Here is a 23,653-nt window from a genome sequence, read left to right as displayed (position 1 = left end):
CTATGTTTGTGACTCCAGTCAGTTCAAGTGAAACCATTTTCTATGTGGCGAATTGTTCACGTCATGGTAAATATCTGTTTGTAGATGCAGCTTTCCAGAAGAGCTTCCCGTTTGCAAACAAAAATTGCAAAGTTTTTACTTTTTACATTTGCGGTTAGCACTAGTAAAATGTCTATGCTTACATGAGGTTGATCTTGTAGAGAACTTATCAGTTCTGTTCTCGCCTTAAATGATTGACAGCAGGTCAGAATACGTTTTTTTGGGGGGGATAATCTAATTTTTTATAATTTGCAGGCTCATCCGATACCAAAAACTATGTTCACACCAACTGCACTGGGGAACCTGGAGACAGCAGCCCTCTGTTTGGTCTGGATTGTGAAATGGTAAGTACCTGAAAGACCATATGCCAGACATGGTAACCAGTATAGATGGTCATACACATACGAGAGCTGACCGCCCCATAAACACGCACGCTCGGCTGTACATTGTTTTTCAATAAGGAAAATGGAGTCAGACAGGCCGAAGTGTCTGACCGCTACCTATCTAACAGAACAAGGGATCGGGCACGTTGAAATCTAATATGCCAATTTTTATTTCCCCAGATGTCTGCTATCAGGGGACAGGCGGGAGCCCCTATACACGTTACATTGACGCTGAATATATTGTTTATGGGCAGCGTAAAGCCATGGTGTGGTGGGACTAAAAGGCCAGAAAGTGTAAATTGAAGTTGTTTCCAAGCATCTCCTGGAAGCTGTAGAAAATGATAAATGAATCTGATATACTTGCTAGTATCCCTCCGCTCAGTGTAATGACACGGCCGCAGCATCGTTTCTCCTGTAGTGATGTAACGTCATGTGACCGTGTCGTCCAATGTCTGCTGGAAAGTTACATCACTGTAAATACAAATTATGTCAATCCAAGCAGATCACAAATTGATGTATTCATTACTTTGACGGGTCTTTTCTTACACTCGTATTTCTCTGTCCACAGTGCCTGACCTGCAAAGGGAAAGAGCTGGCCAGAGTGTCTTTAGTAGATGCTCGAGGCCAGTGTATTATGGATGAATTGGTAAAGCCAGACAATCCCATTTTAAATTACATGACCAGGTATTTTCTTATACATTTTTATATTCTGTTCTAACAAATGGCTGATCAGTTTTATACTTGACTATAACAAACCATGTACAATAAAACCTATTGATCTAACTAGAAATAGCCCAATAATATTACTGATTTAGCATTTTTTTTCTGACACGATATTATAATCTTGAATATTAGTCTCCACGGTTACAGACTACAAACAAACCCTGTGTAGTCTGATTCTGCAGTGTAACGCCTTTCCATCTGTCCTCGACTCCTTGCTAATATACCGAATGTATGTTGCGAGATCAGTTTATACATGACTTGTTTGTAACCATGCAGACCTATAGCTCTGCATAGGAACTGTAGAAATAAAACTAGAAGTTTGCTTAACTAGTTGCCGACACAGGACGAGCATACTCGTCCTGAGCGGCGGGTACTTGGCGCATCAGGACGAGTATTCTCGTCTTGTGTGACAGCCAGTGTCCGCGAGCCACGATGAGCGTAGTAACGGCTGTAATACACAGCCGCAGCCCCGCAATATCGGCAGAGAGAAGAGAAAACTCCTCTCTCTGCCGTTAACCCCTTGAATGCCACGGTCAAAGCTGACTGCGGCATTCAATGCTAAATTGAGAAGGGGGTCTCACTTTAATCCCTGTGACATGATCAATGGCTATACCTGGTATGGGCAGACAGCCCAGGGTCCGCTGAAGGACCCCAGGGCTGTCTGACCATATTCCCTGTTAGGGCATACCTAAGTATGCCCTAACAACTGCCTGTGTACTATCAGTACACTGGCTAATGTACTGGCATATAGATATATGCCAGTACATTAAAGTTCAAAAATCAAAATGAATTTACAATAAATAAACTTTTCAAAATATAAGTCCCAAAACATGAAATAATATAGGCATATTTGGTATCGCCACATCCGTAACAACCTGTACAATAAATATATAACATTATTTTTGATCGGTGTATGGTGTAAAAAAATAAAAAACTGCAGCGAAACTGCTTTTTTTCCCCACATTTTTGGCAAAATAAGAATTTATATAAATTAAACGATAATGTAACGTACCAAAAAGTGATGCAAAGAGGGAAATATAATAAAAATTGTTCTGTCCTCCAGGCCAAAATTGGCCGTGTCCTTAAGAGGTTAATTTTGTTATTTTAGATGCAATTTTGGAGCAATAAAACAAATAAAAAAAATAAAGTGGTTCTACAGATACAATGTAACTTAAAGGGATTGGGAATTGTTAAATTACATGGCACCAATGCAAATGAATAACTGTTCGAGTAATACAAGGATGGACCACTTGATACTTGGCAGCTTTCGTCTCTAGCCCACAGACAGGAGGCCCAAATGTGGGACCCCCCTCCTCTGAGGTCCTCTGATGCCTGTTCGCATATTCTAATGGATTTAATAGCAAGGCTAGGGCTACACGCCGAATTTGGCCGCGACACAGGTCACACTGCCAAAGATCGCTGTGTCGTACTGCCTGCAGAACAGATGGTGAATGTGGTTGCTTTGCCACCTGCACGTTACCGCAGCACCACCGTCACAAGGAATCTAAACCCGCTGGACTTGTGACTATGGTGTTATGGTTGCACAGCGTGTAGTCCTAGCCTAGAGGAAATTCATTCCATAGGAGATTTTAATGGTTTTTTTCTGTACTCATATATGTGACAACTTCCATGTTTCTGTTTATTTACATTTGGTCAGGTTCTCGGGGATAACTAGAAATATGCTTTTTCCTGTAAAAACGAAGTTGAAGGATGTTCAAGAGAAATTAAAAAGACTTCTTCCATCAAACGCCGTCTTGGTGGGTCACTCCTTAAATAATGATCTTCGAGCTCTGCAGGTAAGCAATCATTGTAGCGGTTTGGATTAAACTGATGACTAGTTTTAGTGACCTGACCCTGGCTATTGTCTATTCTTTTTCCTTACAGATGATACATCCAAATGTTATTGACACATCGCTACTTTTTGCACGATACCGGGGAATGAAGTTTAAATTAAAGTTCTTGACACAAGTGGTTCTAAAGTACAAAGCTTTTTGTTTTATCTTCTTACACACTTTCTGTGTCTTGGTTTACATGGATTTTGCTCAATTTGTGTGCAAATGCCATACAAGATCTATAGCTATGGGATACAGCTAATCACAAGAGGTTACTATCCGCATATGCAAACAGATTCTGCTACAGTCTTTACGGGCCCATGGACTTCTATTGGCCACGGGTACCTCCCCGTATGCTTACGGGAAGGTGCCCGTGCCGTTGAAAAAGATAGAACATGTCCTATTTCAGGCCGTAATTACGGCACGGGCAGCCCATAGAAGTCTATGGGGCTCCCGTAATTACGGGTGACTACGTGTGTGCACCCGTAATTACGGGAGCGTTGCTAGGCAACGTCCGTAAATAGTCACTGTCCAGGGTGCTGAAAGAGTTAAACGATCGGAAGTAACTGTTTCAGCACCCTGGACAATGGCTACCGATCAGAATATAGATAAAGCTGTAAAAAAAAATAAAAAAATACGTTCATACTTACCCACAACTCCCTGCTTCTTCCTCCAGTCCGGCCTCCTGGGATGACGTTACAGCCCATGTTACCGCTGCAGCCAATCACAGGCCAATCACTGGCTGCAGCGGTCACATGGACTGCCGCGTCATCCAGGGAGGTCGGACTGGATCTCAAGAGAGGGACGCGTCACCAAGGCAACGGCCGGGTAAGTATGAATTTCTTTTACTTTTATTACGGAAAGGGCTGTCCCTTCCCTCTATCCTGCACTGATGGAGAGAAGGGCTGCCAATTACTGCAGTGTAATTTTGCAGCCAAAAACGTGCCCGTAAATACGGCAGTATTTATGGGTGGCAAAAAATACGGTCGTGTGCATGGGGCCTAAGAAATAGATTATAAAAGTAAACTGGATAAATTTGTCCACAGCGTTTGTCCGTCTGCAAAATGTTCTGTGTGTTCCTGAGACAAAAATAAATCTGTTATTACTTTTTCATGGCTCGTTCCATTTTCAGCTAGCAAACTGCTAAAGGGGGAGGTAGCATGCCTGGTCTCCTATTGCGAAGTGAGCAGTCTGGGAGGGCTCCTGCTGCAGCCAGTTTCCTTACAGCCATAGACAGGTCTGATCTGAGCTTTGAGATGAGGGGAGAACTGACCTGTTAGGACGCATATTAAAGAATTATTTCTTTATATCTTACAATATGCGACAGGACAGGATCAAAGAAGTTGAAGATATTAAGGAAGGAATTGCTGTGTTTTTTTTTTTTTGTTTTTTTTTTTAAATGTAATCTTTTGTATATTTGCTATATATATTGTTTATATTGAAGTTCACAGGATTGCCTAGAATGGATAAAATTATAGCAAGCTCTCCGTTGTATGCATGGGTTTTTAGCTTCTGGGTGTAAACAAGAATGTTTCCATTCACTTGCAGCAAACCAAGTTCTTGAAAATGAGGAATTGAAGGACAAAGTATATTAGGAAATTGTATAACTGTTCATTTTTTGATGACAGACCTTTATATTTTATATACATAATGGCAGAAAACCCTGGCAGTATTCAGACGAGTGTTGTAAAGCTCATGTGTGTGTCATCAGGGAAAAAAAAATCCGATTTTTACATACGAGTTGAATCCGTTTTGTGTACGAGTGCGTTCTGTTTGTCCGTTTACTAACCGTTTTTTTTTTTGTTGTAAAAAAACAAAAACCTTCCTGCTTTCTTTTTAGCTTCTCATAGCAACCCATCTGTGAAAAACAGACAGTATTCAAATGGCGTCTATGTGCTTATACTGAAGCTGTGCAATGTTTGTCAGTAATCCACACTTGTGTTAAAAATATATACTGCCCACGGCAAACGGCTACTATGCAACCAAAATTTGGCGCAGGGAGGAGGGGAGCTGGCACTACCGAAGGATAATGATTTTCAAAACGCTTTTCTATCAGGGACCCCCTGTCGCTTTGGTGGTGCTCAGCATATGCCATAGTAATATGAAGGAAGGAAAGGACATGCGGCACTCACCCAGTAAAACTTCATTCTGTATTATGTCATCGTAAAGTTGGACGCTTCTTAGGGAGGACATTGCAGACAGCAAAAAAGTTACCAAAATCGGCATTGTGGAGAGCGCACAGTATACGGTGTATAAGACAGCGTAATATTTTATATACACAACCACCTTATTGCAACTTTGCATGAGTTACTAGAAGCAAAAATTGCATGGAAATGCAACTGTGAATAAAATGCGTATTCAAGTAGACCCTTTATACGAAATAAAAAAAATGGACTCTGCAAAGAACCGTTAGATGCGACGAGTTGATACATAAATACCACACATGTCTACGTTCACAGGTGCGTTAAAGAAACTCCAAAACCAAAGGAATGCAGACATTTTTGTATGCAAATAAAATTGGGGATTCTATAGGCACATCATTTATGATCCCCCTTTACAAACTCTCTAAGACGTTGTTCACATGTCCCGGTCCAATTGCATTTTTTGCCACAATTTTCTGCCTGACTGAAATCTTTTACATCCATCAGAAACGCATTAAACATTCCTAGCTAGTGATAATCGTTATCGCTATGACTGTAGCTTGAAATAGGTATCGCTAAAGAAGCGGTCAGCGGATTTTACGCTAAAGATTGGGTATGGAATAGGGGCAGTGTAAAATGTAGGAGCTTTATTGATGATTGTGTGTGGTGCAAGTGCTTCATGCGACTTATTTGCCTCCGCGATCCGGACGCTGGTAAACGTCCATGTCGTGGAGTCAATCATTAGGTGCAGAGGGGTGATTACTGGAGCTACTGCACATCCCTCCTGTTCTGAAAAAGACCCCCATATGTGACCGAGAGCAAGTATGCGCTCTGATTAATAAGGGAAAGGGGGTGATAACATGTAGAGAAGTTCATGTCATCCACACGGGGACAGCAGGAGGGGGCACAGCTGCAAACTGCCCCCCCCCCCCCTCGCCTCCTCTACACAGTCTGAAATGGAAGCTGAAAATCTATGCATCTTCCACTTCAGGCCGCTCCATCTCAGGCTGTATCATAGATAGAGCTAAGTTTTCAAACAAACGCGGGATCGCAGCTCTAGCTATGATCCAGCCTGAGTTATCGCTGTTAGGGTATGTTCACACGACTTATTTTCGGGCCGAAAAATCGGAAGCAGAACGCCTCCAAAATATCTGCCCATTGATTTCAATGGGAAAAAAAAAGTGCATGTCACTTCTTGAACAGTTTTTGGAGCAGTTTTTCAGTGACTCTATAGAAAAACGGCCATAAAAAAAATGGCCGAAAAAAGCGAGTTGCTAAAAAAACATAACGGCTGAAAATCAGGAACTGTCTTCCCTTGAAAACAGCTCCGTATTTTCAGAAGTTTTTTAGTAAGCGTGTGAACATACCCTTGGAAGCACGGGTGGAAGTGAGAGTATAGTAACAAGAACGTACCCGATACGTATTTAGCTACTTAAGTGCCTTCCTGCCTTGACTTATGAGTTCCATCCTTGGCAGGGAAAGGGTTAATGTGTCAGTGTTCAGTCCGTATTCTATCTGTTCCATACTTGTACAGCACGCGGACCTGAACAACGCTCGTCTGAATGGAGCCTTAGAGAGGCAGAAGAATAGATTCTAATTTTCCCCAAAACTAAGTAACTATCATCTGTTCGTCTCGTGTATAGATCGAAGGGTTAAAAATAATGGCATTATAAACTATAGTCTTCTGATTAAGAATCCCCTTCACCGCTGACGTGTTCTCTGTGCCAGTGCACGGGTTGTAAAGTCGGCCTCTGCATTGCAGTTAGGAGACCACCATTGTACTCCCATATATAACATCCCGTGTCTTTGCAGTAGGGAGATTCAGTGTAAAGGCGCTGATGGCCACGATCCCGCAGAAGATGCCGCAGCTGCTCTGGACTTGGCGCAGTATTTTATTCAGCATGGCCCAGAAAAGGTTTGTTCTTTTTATATTGATGTCATATGTGACTTGTGTCTGTCCCTGTACTTTATGTAATGTGTTCCTATTTTTTTTCTAGGTTGCAGATATTAATTTGGAGGATATTTTTCTAAATGCAAATAACCTGCATAGCAGACCAGGCAATCCTAAAACTTCTGAGATTAAAATGAATGGCTTTCTTCAGCCTCTGAAATTAGAAGGACCTAGGTAACTCTGACACTTTTTGTACTTAAAGGGGATGGTCTCTTTTAGAAAAAAAACATTTTCTCATTTATATCATTGGGGGACACCACACCATGGCTACGGTATGCTAGGTAAGGAAAAGTCTTGACTCCGCCCCGGCAGGTCATACCCTTTGCACAGACACTGGCTAAGGCGGTGTTCGCATCTGTGTTGAGCTTCCGTTCATGGGTTCCATTCGACCTTTCCGTCGGAGGAACCGATGAACGGAAAGGCAAACGAAAACCATAGCTTCCGTTTGCATTACCATTGATTTCAATGGTAATGTTTCCGTCGCAGTTGGTTTCCGTTCCGTAAGGTTTTTTTTTTCGTGGAAACAATAGCGTATTGCTTACCAAATGGAATACAACTGCAACAGACATTCAAACTGAAGCTATGGTTTTTGTTTGGCTTTCCGTTCATCGGTTCCTCCAATGGAAAGGTCGAACGAAACCCATGAACGGGAGCTCAACTCATATGTGAACAGGCCCTAAATCAGTTTTAGCCCAATGTTTGTTGGAGGCAGGCTGCTATTTTTTATTTTCATTCCTTAGCTGCAGATGGATTGTCAGCCTGGTCACCAGCCGAGGCAAACTGGGAACCAGGTAGTTCTCTGCACTGAATTTCCATCACCACCGGTCACCTAACCTAATTTTCAGCAGGCAGTGTGCCAGTAATCCTACTACATGTCCAAGGTTACTGTAGAGGTGACCCTGCAGACGCCTGAAGACTCCAGGAGGTTCAGTATGGAAATGCTCCCATCAGAAACCTAGCACCAATTTCTATAAATGGAGACACTATCTTTGTAGAGCTACTAGAAACCTAGCCTTTCTAAGGATGGAGACCCTATCTATGTAGGGCCATATTCTTGATTGGGGACATGAAGTCCCTATCTGAGGCACTTGGGACATGCAGTCACTGGTTTTCTCCTCTAGGGAACGTTTTTTCCTCCCAAGACACTCTTCGGGACACTTCCCTGCAGCTTATGTCAGCGCCGCAGCCCGGATTCCCCGATCTTGTATAAAGATTAGGCTGCACATTCTGGTGCTCACCCCACCCCCACCTGCCTCTTGACCCTATCTGCCTCCCTCCATTGTTACATTGGCTGCCTAGAGGGAGGTTCCCCTGAAAGGAAGGGTTCCAGGAACGAGGTGGATACTCAAAACTGCAGTCCTTTCCTGTCCTCGCTTGCTTCACTCAGAGTGCTGGCGCCATCTTCAGCAGCATTCCTCAACTCGTGCGCCCGATGCTATATCCAGCGGATTCATCTGATCCTCCGCCTCCTCAAGTCTCCTGACAGGTGGTACTCGGCATCACGGCTGATTTGTCTTTCTCTTTATCTATTTATTTTTTTTGTAAGGGGTCACATACTTTTGCAGCTCTCTCCCAGGCGTTCACTTTCCCTCATACTGTTTTTCATCTGTTGGTTGTCATTTCCTGAATAACAAAATCAGGACCCTTCGGGCAGAAATGGTCCGACTGTGCCGCTACAATCCCTATTCAGTTCACTTCTGCTTGAGGCTGCTGGGCAGAATAGTATCGCCCTTCAAGGCCATTCCATATGCGCAATTCCATTCCAGCTCCCTCCATTAAACTATTCTATTGGATTGGAAAAGTCTTCGACTACTGGACAAGTTGATTCTCCAGATTTTTCAGTTGTGCTGGTGGGAGTCCTTGCTGGCCATCACGCTGGGACCGTCCCTTCTTTCCCTCCAGTTGCTTTTCATCTCAACAGATATCAGTCTGTTGAGGTAAGGGAGGAGTTTTTGCCCTCTACACATTCCAAGGTTCCTGGTTAATGGAGGAGTCTTCCTTACAGATCAACCTTCAGGACCTGAGGGCAATTTTCCTGGCCCTCTACCATAGGACTCTTCTCCAGGCTCTCCCAGTAAGGATCTAGACCGATAACTCCACGGTGGTTGCCTATCTGAATAACCAAGGCGGCACAAGGAGTTTATTGGCTCTGTTCAGTCCTCTCGGAATAGTTAATAGTCAGAGTGTCATGTACCAGTGCGGTCCATGTACCAAAAGTGAATAACTGGCACGCAGACGTCCTAAGTCAAGAAAATTGGAACCAGGAAAATAGTTTCTTTACCCAGATGTATTCCATCACATTTGCATGGGTGGCTAATATGGTCCCTCCAATCTGGCATCCCACTGAGACTTGGGATCTCAACTTGTTTCTGGGAGCTCTTCTGGTTGCTCCTTTGAACCCTTGAGGGACGTTTTGCTTCATCTTGTTTCCTGGAAGGTGGCTGTTTGTTTCATCAGATGTTTATTTGGAATTGGCTATACTGTCCTGCGGGTCCCCTTTTTTTGGTTATCCATAGGGACAAGATGGTTTTTTGACCTGTCCCATCCTTCCACCCGAAGGTTGTCTCGTCCTTCCATATCAACGATGAGATTGTCCTTCCTTCTTTCTGCCTTTCCCCATCTCAATCGAGGGCCACTGGCCATTCTACGTGGACTGTTGGTGCCTCCCGGTGGTCTGGCATCAAGCTACAATTGCTTAGGTCTGCAAGGCTGCTACCTGGACTTTGGTGCACCCCAAAATGTACTAGGTTCATTATTTGGCCCCCTCTGATGCCAGTCTGGGTCACAAGGTGCTGCAGGCAGCTGTGCTTTAGGCAGGTCGCATTGCTGTGATTTTCTGCCCACCCTCCGGCTTTAGGACGTACCATGGTGCTGTATCTTCCAATGATCTAAATGATAAAAAATTATTTTTCTACTCTCCGTAAAAATTTTTTTATCATATTCATTGGGGGACACAGATTCTGTACTGGTTTTGGTTTGTTTTCCAGGCCCAGGACCTTTTTGTTCTGGCTGTTTGGTTGTTTTTCTTCTCCCAGGACTGTGGACGTGTTGTTTTTTTGTCTTCTCCTACTGCTTCTTAACAAATGGATTTAGCCAGTGTCTGTGGGAAGGGTATGGCCTGCCTGGGCTGATCCAAAACTTTTCTTACCTAGTGTCCCCCTCCTTGTAGTAAGGGCCTTTACTAATATTGCTATGTCTCCCAATGAAATCAACAAGAAATAGATTTTATTTTAAGCACAAAAATATTTTTTTTTAAATATGCTGTTAAGGAAATTAAGAGTAGAGTGGGAATGCCTGCTTTGGGATTTCCATCTATTAACTGATGCAAATCTCTTCCTCTCTGGAGGACCTGGCCCATCTATGCATGAGCCACATGTAATTCTCCATTTCCCCTGTGGTGGTGCTGCAGAATAATTGAATACTTAGTGCTGGTTCCCCACCCCTACATATTGCAGCTGATCTCTAGGAGTCCCAGCAGCAGGACATCATGCGATCAGCTTATTGTTGGGGGAACCTTCTAACAAAAAAGGATAGTCCAATCTTATTTCGTGTTTTTTTTTTATTTATTTTTTTATTTTATTTTTTAAACATGTCATTTGACAAATACCATTTTACAGTCTCTTAGAAGAGCTGGGAAAAGCAGGCCAGAAGATTGCCTATGTGGCCAGAGATGAATTGAAAGACCTTGTACCTTCAAGACCGTGTGAGACATTGCTATGTAGCTCGAATGAGGAAGTGAGTATTAAGACATAAAGCCTTCAAAAGTGCATTATAAGTACAGAAACATGAAATATATGATAGAGCTTGAGATGGAAAATAATCTACACATGTGATACACATAATGTACATTTAAAATAAAGCTTCGCCTTTTGGATTGCCTTCAAAGCAGTGGTTTCCAACCTGTGGCTCTAGAGCAGGGGTCTCAAACACGCGGCTTGCGTGCCTCATGCGGCCCCTGAGGCTGTCATTTACGGTCCGCGGGACACAGCCGCTAGTATAGGCTCTGCTCCGGGGCTCTGGAATCCCCTGACATCGCTGTTCAGATATGGACAGCGATGTCTGGGGCTTCCCCAGAGCCGGAGTCCCAGGCAGAGTGCTAGTATAGGCTCTGCTCCGGGACTCTGGGGAAGCCTCTGACATCACTGTCCATACTTGCACAATCTTATCAGGGGCAACCCCAGAGCCGGAGTCCAAGGCAGAACATTGGTAGCGCTCTGCCTGGGACTCCGGTTTTGGGGTTGCACTGACATCACTGTCCATATTTGGGCAGTGATATCAGGAGCAGAGCTGGAGTCCCATGAAGAGCGCTACTAGCGCTCTGCCCGGGACTCCAGCTCTGGGGTTACCTGTGACATCTCTGTCCATATATGGACAGTGAAGTCAGGAACAGAGCTGGAATCCCAGGCAAAGTGCTAGAAGCGGCTCTGCTCCGGGACTCCAGCTCTAGGCAAGCCCCTGACATCACTCTCCATATATAATGCCACACACACCCCTTGTAGATAGTGCCACACAGACACACACACCCCAGTAGATTGCTCCATTGGGGCTCCCTCTAGGAGTAAAATCCCCAGCCAGAGCTTTGCCCACGCTTTGGCCGAGGATTCCTCTTCTGGAGGGGCCCCTGACGTCACTGTCCATAGACAGTGACGGCAGGGGGATCCTCCTGGACCGGAATTTGATGCCAGGGACTTCCCCAGAGTTTCGGAGCAGAGCTTATACTAGTGCTGTGGTCTGGGACACCGGCTCTGGGGTTGCCCCAGACATCACATTCCAGTCCAATAGGATCCCCTGATGTCACTGTCTATGGACCGTGACGTCAGGGGCCCCTCCAGCAGAGGAATCCTCGGCTAAAGCGTCGGCAACGCTCTGGCTGGTGATTCCACTCCTAGAGGGAGCCCCAATTGAGCTATCGTGTGTGTGTGGCAGTATCTACAGAGGGCACTGTGGCATTATTTGGGGGGGGTGGCAGTATCTACAGAGGGCACTGTGGCACTATCTAAAAAGGGGCTGCCCAATCTTGACATTTGTGTGTCTGCCAAACGCTGCCAACTGAGCCGCCGGACTGCATTTAGTGACACTTAAACTGGAAAACTTTTTTGTTACATTTCTATTAAGTTTAAACCTAGCGGTATTATAGTAATGTAGTATTGTTAGAGTAATGTAGCATTATCATAGTAATGTAGTATTATTATAGTAGTTCAAGTAACTAATTAATTAACAATAATTTTGTATCAAATTTGAAAGTAATGTGGCCCGTCAACTTCACATTTTTTTTCTATATGTGGCCCACTTACCCGGCCGAGTTTGAGACCCCTGCTCTAGAGGTTGTTGCAAAATGACTACTCCTAGCATGTCTTTACAGCCACAGGTTGAAGACCACTGTTTAATAAAGGAATATACTAGAGTATAAATGACAATTCCCTTATATAATATTAGTATCAGGAAGGCTCCTATGTATTCATGTACCTCTCTCCAGCTTTGATTCTAATGCACAATTTTATCCTTGTAGGTCCTTGAGAAAGCGTGCAGTGTGATTCCCCGGTCTCCAGTCACTATTGTGAAGTTCCATCATGAAAGGATTTTTAATCAATGCCATGTAGACGCCAATGAAAAGGTAAGCTGATACTCCATAAAAGGAGGGAATATTGTGTATATTATATACATATAGTTCGTACTGTGATTTATGTATACATATTTATATTTATGATTAGCTTTATCATACCACCATTACATTAGTATGTAGTAAACTAATCAATTTAAAGAGACATACAAAACTCCCTCCGTATGGAAGCCTGGCAGGCTACAACATAAAAGCAGTAACCAATAGATGAAATTTAAAGGGGTTGTACAGAATTAGAAAAAATGGGTCTACTTTTAGTCCAGGAAACAGCGCCACTCTTGTCCATGGGCTGTTCCTGGCATTGCAGCTCAGCCACGCTCACTTGAATGATAATGAGCTGTAATATCAGACACTGGTCAAGGACAAGAGTAACACTGTTTCTGGGCCAAAAAGCAGACCCCTTTTTTCTAATCCTGGACAACCCCTTTAATGTAGTGTAACAGTGGTTACAAGCTAACGAATAATGCATACTTGATGTGGCTCATATATGGCAGTACTGATGTATTAAAAAAATCAACCACAAAATATAACAATGTACTACGGCCAGTATTATAAAACAGAAGTAAATCGCCTTCTATCTGCCCATACACAAAAATATTCAAATCACTGTATTGCTTTACTGATATGTGCACATTTTTACACATAAGGTAACCTGCAAGTTTGCAGAAATGATGACCGTATTTGTGGGACCCTTCAAGAGTGGCATGTGCTTGAAGTCTGTGAAGATGCACTTTGAGAGTTGCGGTCCTATCCACACACTGAGTACTATACCTGAGACTTGTCAGGTGAGCAGTCATTGTAACGACATCGTGTTTTATCCTGGAATCTAAAATCAATTTGGCCACAGGAGTTCGTTACAGCTGTTTATAGTCCGGAGCTGCAATCCTAGTTCTTCTGGTTGCTATTGGAAGCCACATCCCAAACCGCAAAGATGATGTCCATTAGTAACCTAATGCTCTCTGCATTGTAAAGAGTTTTTTTTTTCTAAATTATCTGTATATAACATTAGCAGTGATCTTCACAAAATGCAAATAACCAGTAGAAGCTCTGTACAGACCCTGAACAAGCAGGAAATGCTGAGAGATGTGAACTCAGAAAACCGCAGAATCCATGGTGTAACTCAAGATCAGTAGAAGAAAAGTAAATAATTTGCAAGTCTGTATACTCAAATGTCCGTAAAGTCCATTGATATTAATCTAGCTTGGAATATCTAGTGCAATAGACAATAATGAAACGTGTCCAATTCAATATTTGAAATGATAAAATACTTGTGCACACCGAAGTTGAGCCGTAAATTCTTCCACAGAGAAAAAAGCTATTCCATTTGATGTTCTCCTGGACATGCACTCGATCTCCCAGCCACAATGTAAATCCCCTCACTGTTCGAGTACGTTCACACATTTTCTGCCACAAATTGAATTGCAAAAAATCTGCAGCGTGTTTGTGCCCGCAGAGTGGGTGAGATTTGAAGAAATCTCACCCACACACCGCTGACCTTTTTTGCAGAGAAACTGTTCATACATTGACCTGCAGTGCGGCTTTTTTCATTTGCAGCAGAATCGCTGGTTTTCAGTTGTGGGTTTTCCCCATACAATGGGAGGTAAAACACGCAACAAATAGCAGATGTTGCGATTTTTGCAGCAAAAAGCTGCGATTCTGCCACAAAACTCGTAAATAAAAAAAGGCTTTTTTTATTTTTTATTTAAAAATAATAAGATTCATACTTACCCCCAGGCAAGTGATGTAATCCTCTGTTCTGAGTGCATCCCGGCCACCCGTGTGGCTAATGAAAGCCAATCCAAGGCTGCAGTGGTCACATGGACGGCAGCGTCCTCCCAGGAGGCCGGGCTGCACTCCGAGCAGAGGGAAGCATCGCTGTGACCACGGAGAATGCCGTGAGTATGCTTTTCTTAGCATTATGTACGCAGCGGAGATTCTGGCCGAAAAAACGCACCACAATTTGGTGTGGTTTTTCTGGTGGAATACAGGGCGGCTTCCAGAACGTATACGCGGTGTACTTCTACGCAGCGCATCCGCCCTGTGAGCGCTTACCCTAAAAGAGGAGCGGCATAGAAGGACATGGCACAAAAAAGCCAAGTGACCACCTTACAGGGTTTTCTTCGTACTCCCATACGAGCAGTATCCTACGGCATATCACCATAAAATCCATGTGGCAGCTGAAACCCCCGACTCGAGATTCACATAGAGCAGCTTTTTCTTCTGGGCTGTGCCGGTGTGCACAACAAGTACTCGATCATTTAGAATAACATAGTCATTTCTCTTTGTCTGCTCAGCCATATATCTGCATTAAGTACAGTGTCCTGGAAGCCGCTCAACTCGCGGTGGAACTTCTGAACGGTTCCTGTGTTGACGGATGTCATATTAAGGTAAGTAATAAGAGATGTCTCTGAAGACTGAACATCTCATACCGCGGGCTGCCACCTCAAACGTCCGGAGACTGAGCCACGTCTTCATTACCGCGGGCTGCCACCTCAAACGTCCGGAGACTGAGCCACGTCTTCATTACCGCGGGCTGCCACCTCAAACGTCCGGAGACTGAGTTACGTCTTCATTTTCATAGGTTCAGAGGATGATCACCAGGAGAACACTCGATTACCAAGATCTTTTCAAGGAGATGGAAGAAGATCCAGAAAACAAAACCACAATCTACGTCTCTGGATTTACAAAACCCTTGACTGAGGAATTTCTCCAGCAGCAGTTTAACCATTTTATGGAAATCAAATCTATATTTCTACCAAAAAATCCCCAGAGCCAGCAGCCTGCAAAGTACTGTTACTTAGGTATGTACAGTGGATATAAAAAGTCTACACACCCCTGTTAAAATGCCAGGTTTTTGTCATGTTCCAAAACCAGTCCCAGATGAATAATTTCAGAACATTTTCCATCTTTTATCCCCTATACTCTGTACAATTGTATTGAAAAACAAACTGAACTCTTTTTGGGTGGAACAAAAATAATGTGGTTGCATAAATATGCACACCCTAAGGCCTAATTCACACGAGCGTATTTCACGTCCTTGTTACGCGCGTGAAAATAACGCACGTCACACGGACCTATGCAAGTCAATGGGGCCATTCAGACATTCCGTGTTTTTCACGCTACGTTTGTCCGCTGCGTGAAACTCACTGCATGTCCTATACTTGTGCGTTTTTTGCGCATCACGCACCCATTGAAGTCAATGGGTGCGTTAAAATCATGCGCAGCACACGGACGCACATCCGTGTGCTGTGCGTGATTCACTCAACAGTTGCTAATGAAATGATGAGAAAAAGAAAAACGCATCCTTCAGTTTATTTTGCTGACATAAAAAACGCTGACAAGCACCATACACTGTCACACGGAACTGCAACGCAGGAAAAACGCTGCGTTTTTTACGTGCGCAAAACGCACACGTTCATGTGAATAAGGCCTTAAACTAATACTTTGAATACTGTCATAACGTCAAAGGGTAATTCAACAGTCTTTTTGGGTAGAAGTCTATCAGCATGGCACATCTTGACTTGGCAATTGTTGCCCACTGGTCCTTGCAAAAGCTCCAAATCTGTCAGATTGCGAGGGCATCTCCTGTGTACAGCCCTCTTATGGTCACCCCATTGATTTTCAATGGAATTCAGGTCTGGGCTCTGGCCGGGACATTCCAAAACTTTGATCGTCTTCTGGTGAAGCCATTCTTTTTGTTGCTTTGGAGGTTCTGCTTTGGGTCCTGGAAATCCAGAAGAGCAGTATGTAGTTCCGTAGCAGAGAATTTAAAGAGGGCCTGTCATCTCTTCTGACGTGTCTGTTACAGTAAATACTTGTATTCCCCAGGAAATAGCAATGCTGAAGCTCCTTTTCTTTTAACACTTCATTATTCTGATCCTCTGTTATTCTTCCAGGAAATGTATTACTATTCCCTTTGTCAAATTGGCAAGTGCCTACACACTGTCACAGTCCAAGTGCAGAGAGTGTCAGACTGTATGGGGACACACCTTCTAAGGAGAAAGGTAGCACTCCATTATCAGTACATTTCCAGGAGGAATAACACACAGCAGAATTCTTTAAGATACTCAGGAGAGCAGTAAGTTCCTATTTAACAATAGAACGTTATAATAATATAGTGGGAAACCTCCTTGTATCGTCCTTGGAGCTGTTCTCAGACACAGGTTGTTTTACAGTGGCAGAATACAGGATAAATGACCTGCGCTACTGTAGCCTGTCTATGGCATGGGTCTACCTTGGGTCACTCAAGCGTGCCATTATGAGAAGCCCATAGTGGTTATTTCTCTGCTTCCCCCACATGGGAGTATATAAGGACTTGGGTCCAGGTAAAAATGTATAGACTTAATAGCAGGCCTTGATAGCCACAGGAGTTGTAGCTTTCCAACTGTTAGAAAGCCACTACTGTACCATTTCCATTTGGGTGTAACTTTAATGCATACGACGTGTAAAACCATTTATAAGGTGGTTCAGTTAATGAGACGCTATCACAGAGCGCAAATCTAGAAGACACACCAGTATGTGAAATCTTGAAAAAAAATCAATATTCATAGTTTGTAATTAATATATTGGTCTAAATGTGTTATCTTTACAGAATTTCACAGCCCTGATGCCGCTGCTGCAGCTGTTGAACATATACAGACACATGGCGGACTGAGGAGTATAAAAGCGGTTACCTCCAGTCACTTGCATCGCTGGCTACAAGCTGCTGTAACCTGTGCTCCTCTACACAAACCGTCGAACCAAGAAGTTCTGCCTAAGGTAAAAAGTTAGTGGTGGTATAGTAAAGGGCAATAAGATCAGACTAAGATAAGTATTAAGCTGGACATATGTGATAAGAGACTCCCTGCGCAGCTCTACTGTAGTATTGTCTGTGCCTACATCATTTACAGGGAGGCAGTACTATCTGTGCCTACATTATTTACAGGGAGGCAGTACTATCTGTGCCTACATTATTCACAGGGAGGCAGTACTATCTGTGCCTACATGCTTTATAGGAGACAGTACTATCTGCCTACATTATTTACAGGGAGGCAGTACTATCTGTACCTACATTATTCACAGGGAGGCAGTACTATGTGCCTACATGCTTTATAGGAGACAGTACTATCTGTGCCTACATCCTTTGCAGGGAGGCAGTACTATCTGTAGCTACATCATTTACAGAGTGAGGGAGAAGGTACTATTCCTTCTTGCACCTTGCTGTCTCATGGTTTGTTGCTATACAATTCCCCCCTCCCCCATTATATGTGCGTAATTGTGTTAAATAATAATGAAAAACAAAATGAGACTATTCAGGTACTTGGGGAATGGAGGATGATTATTATAGAAAAAAATTGTCACAGATTCTCTTGAAGATTTTACACACAGAGACAAGCAGAGAAGGACAAATAAGCCACAAATACAAGTCGTTGACGTGTCCTCTATTGTCGATTTTTAATTCATTAAAAATCCCAAGGGCTATCTAGTCACTCAGCTTTCCCAGAACACTGTACATCAAATTCATAAATACATTTCCCAACTCCGTATTGCTGCATGACTAACGACATATTCACATTCTAGTCTTCTTTTTCTTCAAGGAAGATCATATCAAGATGATTAAGGATCTGGACAGGAAAATTAATCGGCTTTATGAGATCATTCGAGAAAACACCCTGTGTGTCATCCTCTTCCCTGGAAACAATAGGTACTTAATCTGTGGGTTATTCCTCCTATACTCTTGTAATAGAGAGCACAGGAAGTATTATTAAGACTGTTAGGCTGGATTCACACGAGCATGTTCGGTCCGTAATGGATGGAACGTATTGCGGCCGCAAGTCCCGGACCGAACACACTGCAGGGAGCCGAGCTCCTAGTATCATAGTTATGTACGATGCTAGGAGTCCCTGCCTCTCCGTGGAACTACTGTCCCGTACTGAAAACATGATTACAGTACAGGACAGTTGTCCCGCAGCGAGGCAGGGACTCCTAGCGTCGTACATAACTATGATGCTAGGAGCCCGGCTCCCTGCAGTGTGTTCGGTCCGGGATTAGCGGCCGAAATACGTTCCATCCATTACGGACGTAATGTGCTCGTGTGAATCCAGCCTTATAAGTAGCAGTGCGAGGGAGAAGCCGATCGCTGAATATAACCCAGGGGGCTGTGACCGTGACGTAACTCCCAACTCTTCTTTCACGTGTGAGGAATATATTTTTTCTTGGTAGAAATGTATGTGGCTTATAATAAGAGTAAGGTCAGCTTGATCCGTTGTAATATACCAAGCCAACCCCCCAATTAGTTCCAACACAACCAGTCCTTTCGGCCGGGTTCCCATGTAGCGTAAACGCTGCAGAATTTCCACAACGGAATTCTGTGCTGAAATTCCGCGGCATTTACAGTAGCAGCAAAGTGGATGAGATTCCATAAATCTTATACCCACGCTGCAGAAAAAACCTGCAGCGTAAACGTTAGTAAATTGATCTCCGGTGCAGAATTTAATATGCTGCGTTTTTGTTGATTTTTCCATTGCGGGTATTCCTCATTGAATTGAATTGAATGGGGATGCAAAACCCGCAACAGAAAGCCAAGTTTTTTGCGACTTTTGCAGTGTATATTCGCAGCGATTACACCGTAAAAATCGCAAGTACGGAAAATAAAAATAAAAAAAATCATCCTTGCCCAAAACGCCCTCGTCCTTGCAGTCTGGCCTCCCTCCTGGGATGACATTGCATCCCATGTGACCGCTGCAGTGGTGGTCACATGGGATGATACGTGATACGTCATCCCAGGAGGCCGGCATGACATTACATCCCATGTGTCCATCGCTGCAGCGTTCCATCCAGGGAAACCGCCATAACAACGACCTACGTAAGTATGAGCGGTTTTTAACGCTGCTTTCCGCAGCGGAAATTCCATCCGAAAAAACGCACCACAATGTGGTGCGGTTTTCAGACAGAATGTACTGCGGGTTCCAGGTAAGATACGCTGCGTGGTTTTTACGCAGCATGTCTGTCCCGTGGGAACCCGGCCTTATAAAGCACATTGCTAGGAGATGCCGGGCCACTAGGGGTGCTGTTTATTTATAGGCTGTGGAGTAGTCTATTCACGATGATAAAACACATGAAGATGTAATCCTGTTTTAGCGGAATTGGGTTCATTAGTCTTTTAATAGGGTGTATGGCTGCCTTGTATGTGGAAAATAATAAATTCCACCTGAATGAGTTTGTATAAAAGGGCTGCTGTCTGGCGTTGTGAAAGCCACTGTGATCACTATTCACAGAATATCAGCTGCTGTAAATGGCACCAGTATTTCGCTGATGGCATCTGCCTGTAAAGCCGGCTATAAGCTAAGTAAAAGCATGGTGGGGGCATTATTGTGTACTAACTGCCTGTTTTATAAATATGACCATTTCTTCCTGTAGTTATCTGCACCACTTAAAGGGGTTGTCTACGACTGGACAACTGAAGGCCTATCCACCGCATAGGTCATCAGTATATGATCAGTGGGGGTCCGAGACCCAGACCCTGCACCGGTCAGCTGCCTCTGGATGTTTTGAACGGTATGGAGAAGATGGAACCGGAAGCAGGTGGCTCCATACATTGCATAGTGGCTGTTCTGCTGAACTGCAGCTCTGCTCCTATTCACTTTAAGCTATTCCGTGACCAGCGCCATCTGCTTCCGGGAATATCGTCTGATCGGTGCGTGGTTCGGGTGTTGGACCCCCACCGATCATATACTGATGACCTATCCGGTGGATAGGTCATCAGTTGTCCGGTCGTGGACAACCCCTTTTAAGATGCGGCCGGCCTCCTATGCTCCATAGTGTAGTTAATATATCTTTTTCCTTCCTGCAGCAATGGATCCCTTCCAGGATTTGGTCTGATGGGGATAAAGTGCTGACGACATCATTAAATCTCCAGCATTTTAATCAAAATGTAATGTACAGAATGTTTTACCAGTTTTTTCTATTTTAAATATAATAAAACCCGCTGTGTAATAGTTCATCCTCAGTTGTTTTAGTAAGGAAAAAATCACTACTTTTCTTTCCCGAGTCCTGGCCTAGGTAGTGGCGTCTTCCTGCGATCCTCTCCATATACATTACCAGCAGGTTGTCACAGATGTTCTGGTGTTGTCACCTGCTGTCCCTGTTGCTAGGCAACTGCCTGAACTTATTCTGGTTCTGCCTTGCAAACCGCAACAATATATTCAGATATGTGTAAGAATTAATAACTATTTGTCAGAACGGCTTCCATTTATAGCTCATGGTGAAGACGGATTACTAGAACTCTGCAGCGCTGATCTTCTTGTTTTATTACCGTAGGCCTCGTATTACACTGCAGTTCAGTTTTTCCAATGCAGTTTAAAGAGATTTGAACCCCCACCCCTCCCCCCCCCAAACTACAGTCATCCGTAAATAGCTTGAAAGATTCTGATTCAGAATCTGTATATTTTTTTAGAGGACTACTAAGCTCAGCAATATAATGGAGAGGATCTTAGACCCGTTTGCAGACTTAGGGTATGTGCACACACACTAATTACGTCCGTAATTTACAGACGTATTTCGGCCGCAAGTACCGGACCGAACACAGTGCAGGGAGCCGGGCTCCTAGCATCATAGTTATATACGATGCTAGGAGTCCCTGCCTCTCTGCAGGACAACTGTCCCGTACTGTAATCAAGTTTTCAGTACGGGACAGTAGTTCCACGGAGTGGCAGGGACTCCTAGCATCGTACATATGTATGATGCTAGGAGCCCGGCTCCCTGCACTGAGTTCGGTCCGGGACTTGCGGCCGAAATACGTCCGTCAATTACGGACGTAATTAGTGTGTGTGCACATACCCTTACAGCGGGGAATGCAAGTCACTAGAAACATAAGTTACAGGTTCAGAATCGGCGTCTTTTAGCCAATTTATGGATTTCTTTCGTTTTAGAGGTTTTTTCCCCACAAAATATATAACCTGTCCTATTCTTGTCCGCAACTGTGGCACCAACTCGCCCACAGACGTCTATGGGTGCTTCCGCAATTGCGGACGCTAGCCATCAGATCTGTATTTGCCGCCGTAAAAACCCTTACGGTCATGTGCATGAGGCCTGCCTTGTTCACATCTGCGTTGGAGGCTTCGCTAGGGACCTCCACCGCAGATCCGGTCGAGGTTACCTAAGACTAAAGCGCAGCATGCTACACTATTGTTTCAGGTAAAACCACGGACACCCTGATGGAAAGCCAGAACCCCATTAAAATGAATGGGTGCTGTCCGTGGTGCAATAGAACAGTAGCTTCTGGTTTTCCCTTTTTCAGCTCCTGTGACAGAAAGCAGCGACGCAGGTGTGAACCCAGCCTAAGACGTAAGGTTGCCACAGTCATGTAGCACGCATGCAGTTCTCTACAGTTCTTCCCTAACCATTTTATTTTAGTTCTACTTAGAATTTTGCTATGAATTAATAGGGAAAGGTTCGGTCCTGCTTGAAAATTTCCCATTGTTGTGACTTGGCTGACATCTCATTTCTAATAGTAACAATTGTGTCTATTTGGTATAAAGGGTATACTAATACATAATACTAAAGGGTATACACATACATAATTTGCATGTCTTTGATCATTAATAGGCTTATATGATTTTAGATTTAAAAGAAAACCCCAAAAAGTCACAATTTTTTCTCTCCCAGAAACAGCGCCACTCTTGGCCATGGATGGTATTGCAGTTTAACCCTATTCAAGTGAATGCTGCAATACCAGAAATAGTCCACAGACGAGAATCGTCCATCTTTGTGATTTATTCATCAGCAGAACAATTGTAGATAATGATTGTTCTTTGCTTACATGGCAGAAACTGCGGCTGTATTTTCCTGCAGTGCTGACAGCCATGAAAAAGCAGCAGTGACAGTTCACTCTGTATGTGCCGCACAGCGAATGCAGTCAGATAAGTACGAAGTTTAACTCTTTCACTACAGCACTATCAATACAGGGATATGCTGCTCCGTTTTGGTAGTAGTCGGATTCAATCAATCGATCCTATGGTCAGAATAATTTCATAAGCCAATTACTGCAGTATCTGACATGACAAAACACCGGCGCACACGCTCGCTGCCCGCTACTAAACCTGAACAGTGAACTCAATGCTCAAAGGAAACGTAAATGATTTGTGTTTTTTTATTTTTTTCCCCCAGAAACCGTGTTACTCTTGTCCATGGGTTGCATCTGGGATTGGGTTTGACATACGTGTATGGTCAGTTTAAAGGGTAACTAAACTTTTGACATGTCAGAAGTTTGATCGGTTTGGGTCCAAGCACTGAGAACCCACTGATCGCTAAAACTAAGTAGCAGAAACGTTCAGGTGAGCGCTGAGCCGCTTTGTTTCTTGTAGTCCATGCTCGGCTTTCCTCGGAGAGCAGAGCGAGTGGTGTACGGGCTCAATAGAAAGTCTATGGGTCCGTATGCCGCTCTGCTTTCCAAAAAAAGCCGATCAAAAACTAAGCAGAACAGCGCTTATGGCTCGGACCCCCTACCGATCAAAACTTCTGACGTCAAGCTTTTTAAAAAATTTCAGTTACACTTTGTTCCTATTTCTGAGTAAGAAATACCGGAGAGCCACTCTCCTAAATGTGGTGTGAAGGCCGCCTTTTAGGTATATATGCAGTTTTTAGAGACCTGCGTCACTTCCATTCAGCAGAAAGGAAACCTCTGACAAAACACAATCTAACCTTAAAGAATGACTCCGGTATTGTTCTTTTTCACAGACGACCCCCCCCCCCTTGAAAACGTAACGTAGTGATATATAGCAACTTACTTGGTGCTTTATTTCACAGGAGGCCGGTACCGTTCCTGAATGGCATGAGGTCACATGATCTGTACTCTGACCAACCAAAATCCTAGTGTCTACTGTAGAAACCAGGTGTCAGTCAGTCTTTCGATTTGCGTATCATAAACTTGTATTGAAAGAATAATCATGTTTTCAGTACGGGACAGTTGTCCTGCAGCGAGGCAG

General features: G+C 43.8%; 1 protein-coding gene across 3 annotated transcripts in view; it reads left to right on the top strand.

The window, feature by feature from the left end:
• The window catches only part of REXO5 (RNA exonuclease 5), a 29,956-nt gene extending 9,286 nt beyond the window's left edge, over window positions 1-20,670 (top strand). For 2 of the 3 annotated variants that reach the window (XM_075830231.1, XM_075830232.1), the window contains exons 7-20: window positions 295-383; window positions 991-1,106; window positions 2,803-2,941; window positions 3,030-3,124; window positions 6,931-7,033; window positions 7,116-7,243; window positions 10,687-10,804; window positions 12,579-12,683; window positions 13,337-13,474; window positions 14,984-15,076; window positions 15,271-15,490; window positions 17,281-17,447; window positions 18,266-18,372; window positions 20,521-20,670. In XM_075830231.1, coding sequence (XP_075686346.1) covers window positions 295-383; window positions 991-1,106; window positions 2,803-2,941; window positions 3,030-3,124; window positions 6,931-7,033; window positions 7,116-7,243; window positions 10,687-10,804; window positions 12,579-12,683; window positions 13,337-13,474; window positions 14,984-15,076; window positions 15,271-15,490; window positions 17,281-17,447; window positions 18,266-18,372; window positions 20,521-20,566 — 1,664 coding nt within the window. In that variant the 3' untranslated portion in view covers window positions 20,567-20,670. Of the gene's footprint in view, window positions 1-294; window positions 384-990; window positions 1,107-2,802; window positions 2,942-3,029; window positions 3,125-6,930; window positions 7,034-7,115; window positions 7,244-10,686; window positions 10,805-12,578; window positions 12,684-13,336; window positions 13,475-14,983; window positions 15,077-15,270; window positions 15,491-16,585; window positions 16,768-17,280; window positions 17,448-18,265; window positions 18,373-20,520 lie in introns of those variants that run through there. The other variant, XM_075830233.1, reaches the window with a different exon arrangement.
• The last annotated feature ends 2,983 nt before the right edge of the window (window positions 20,671-23,653 follow it).

This window comes from Rhinoderma darwinii, chromosome 6, assembly GCF_050947455.1.
Source record: "Rhinoderma darwinii isolate aRhiDar2 chromosome 6, aRhiDar2.hap1, whole genome shotgun sequence".
Classification (NCBI taxonomy): Eukaryota; Metazoa; Chordata; class Amphibia; order Anura; family Rhinodermatidae; genus Rhinoderma; species Rhinoderma darwinii.
This window is presented reverse-complemented; position numbering and strand designations above follow the sequence as displayed.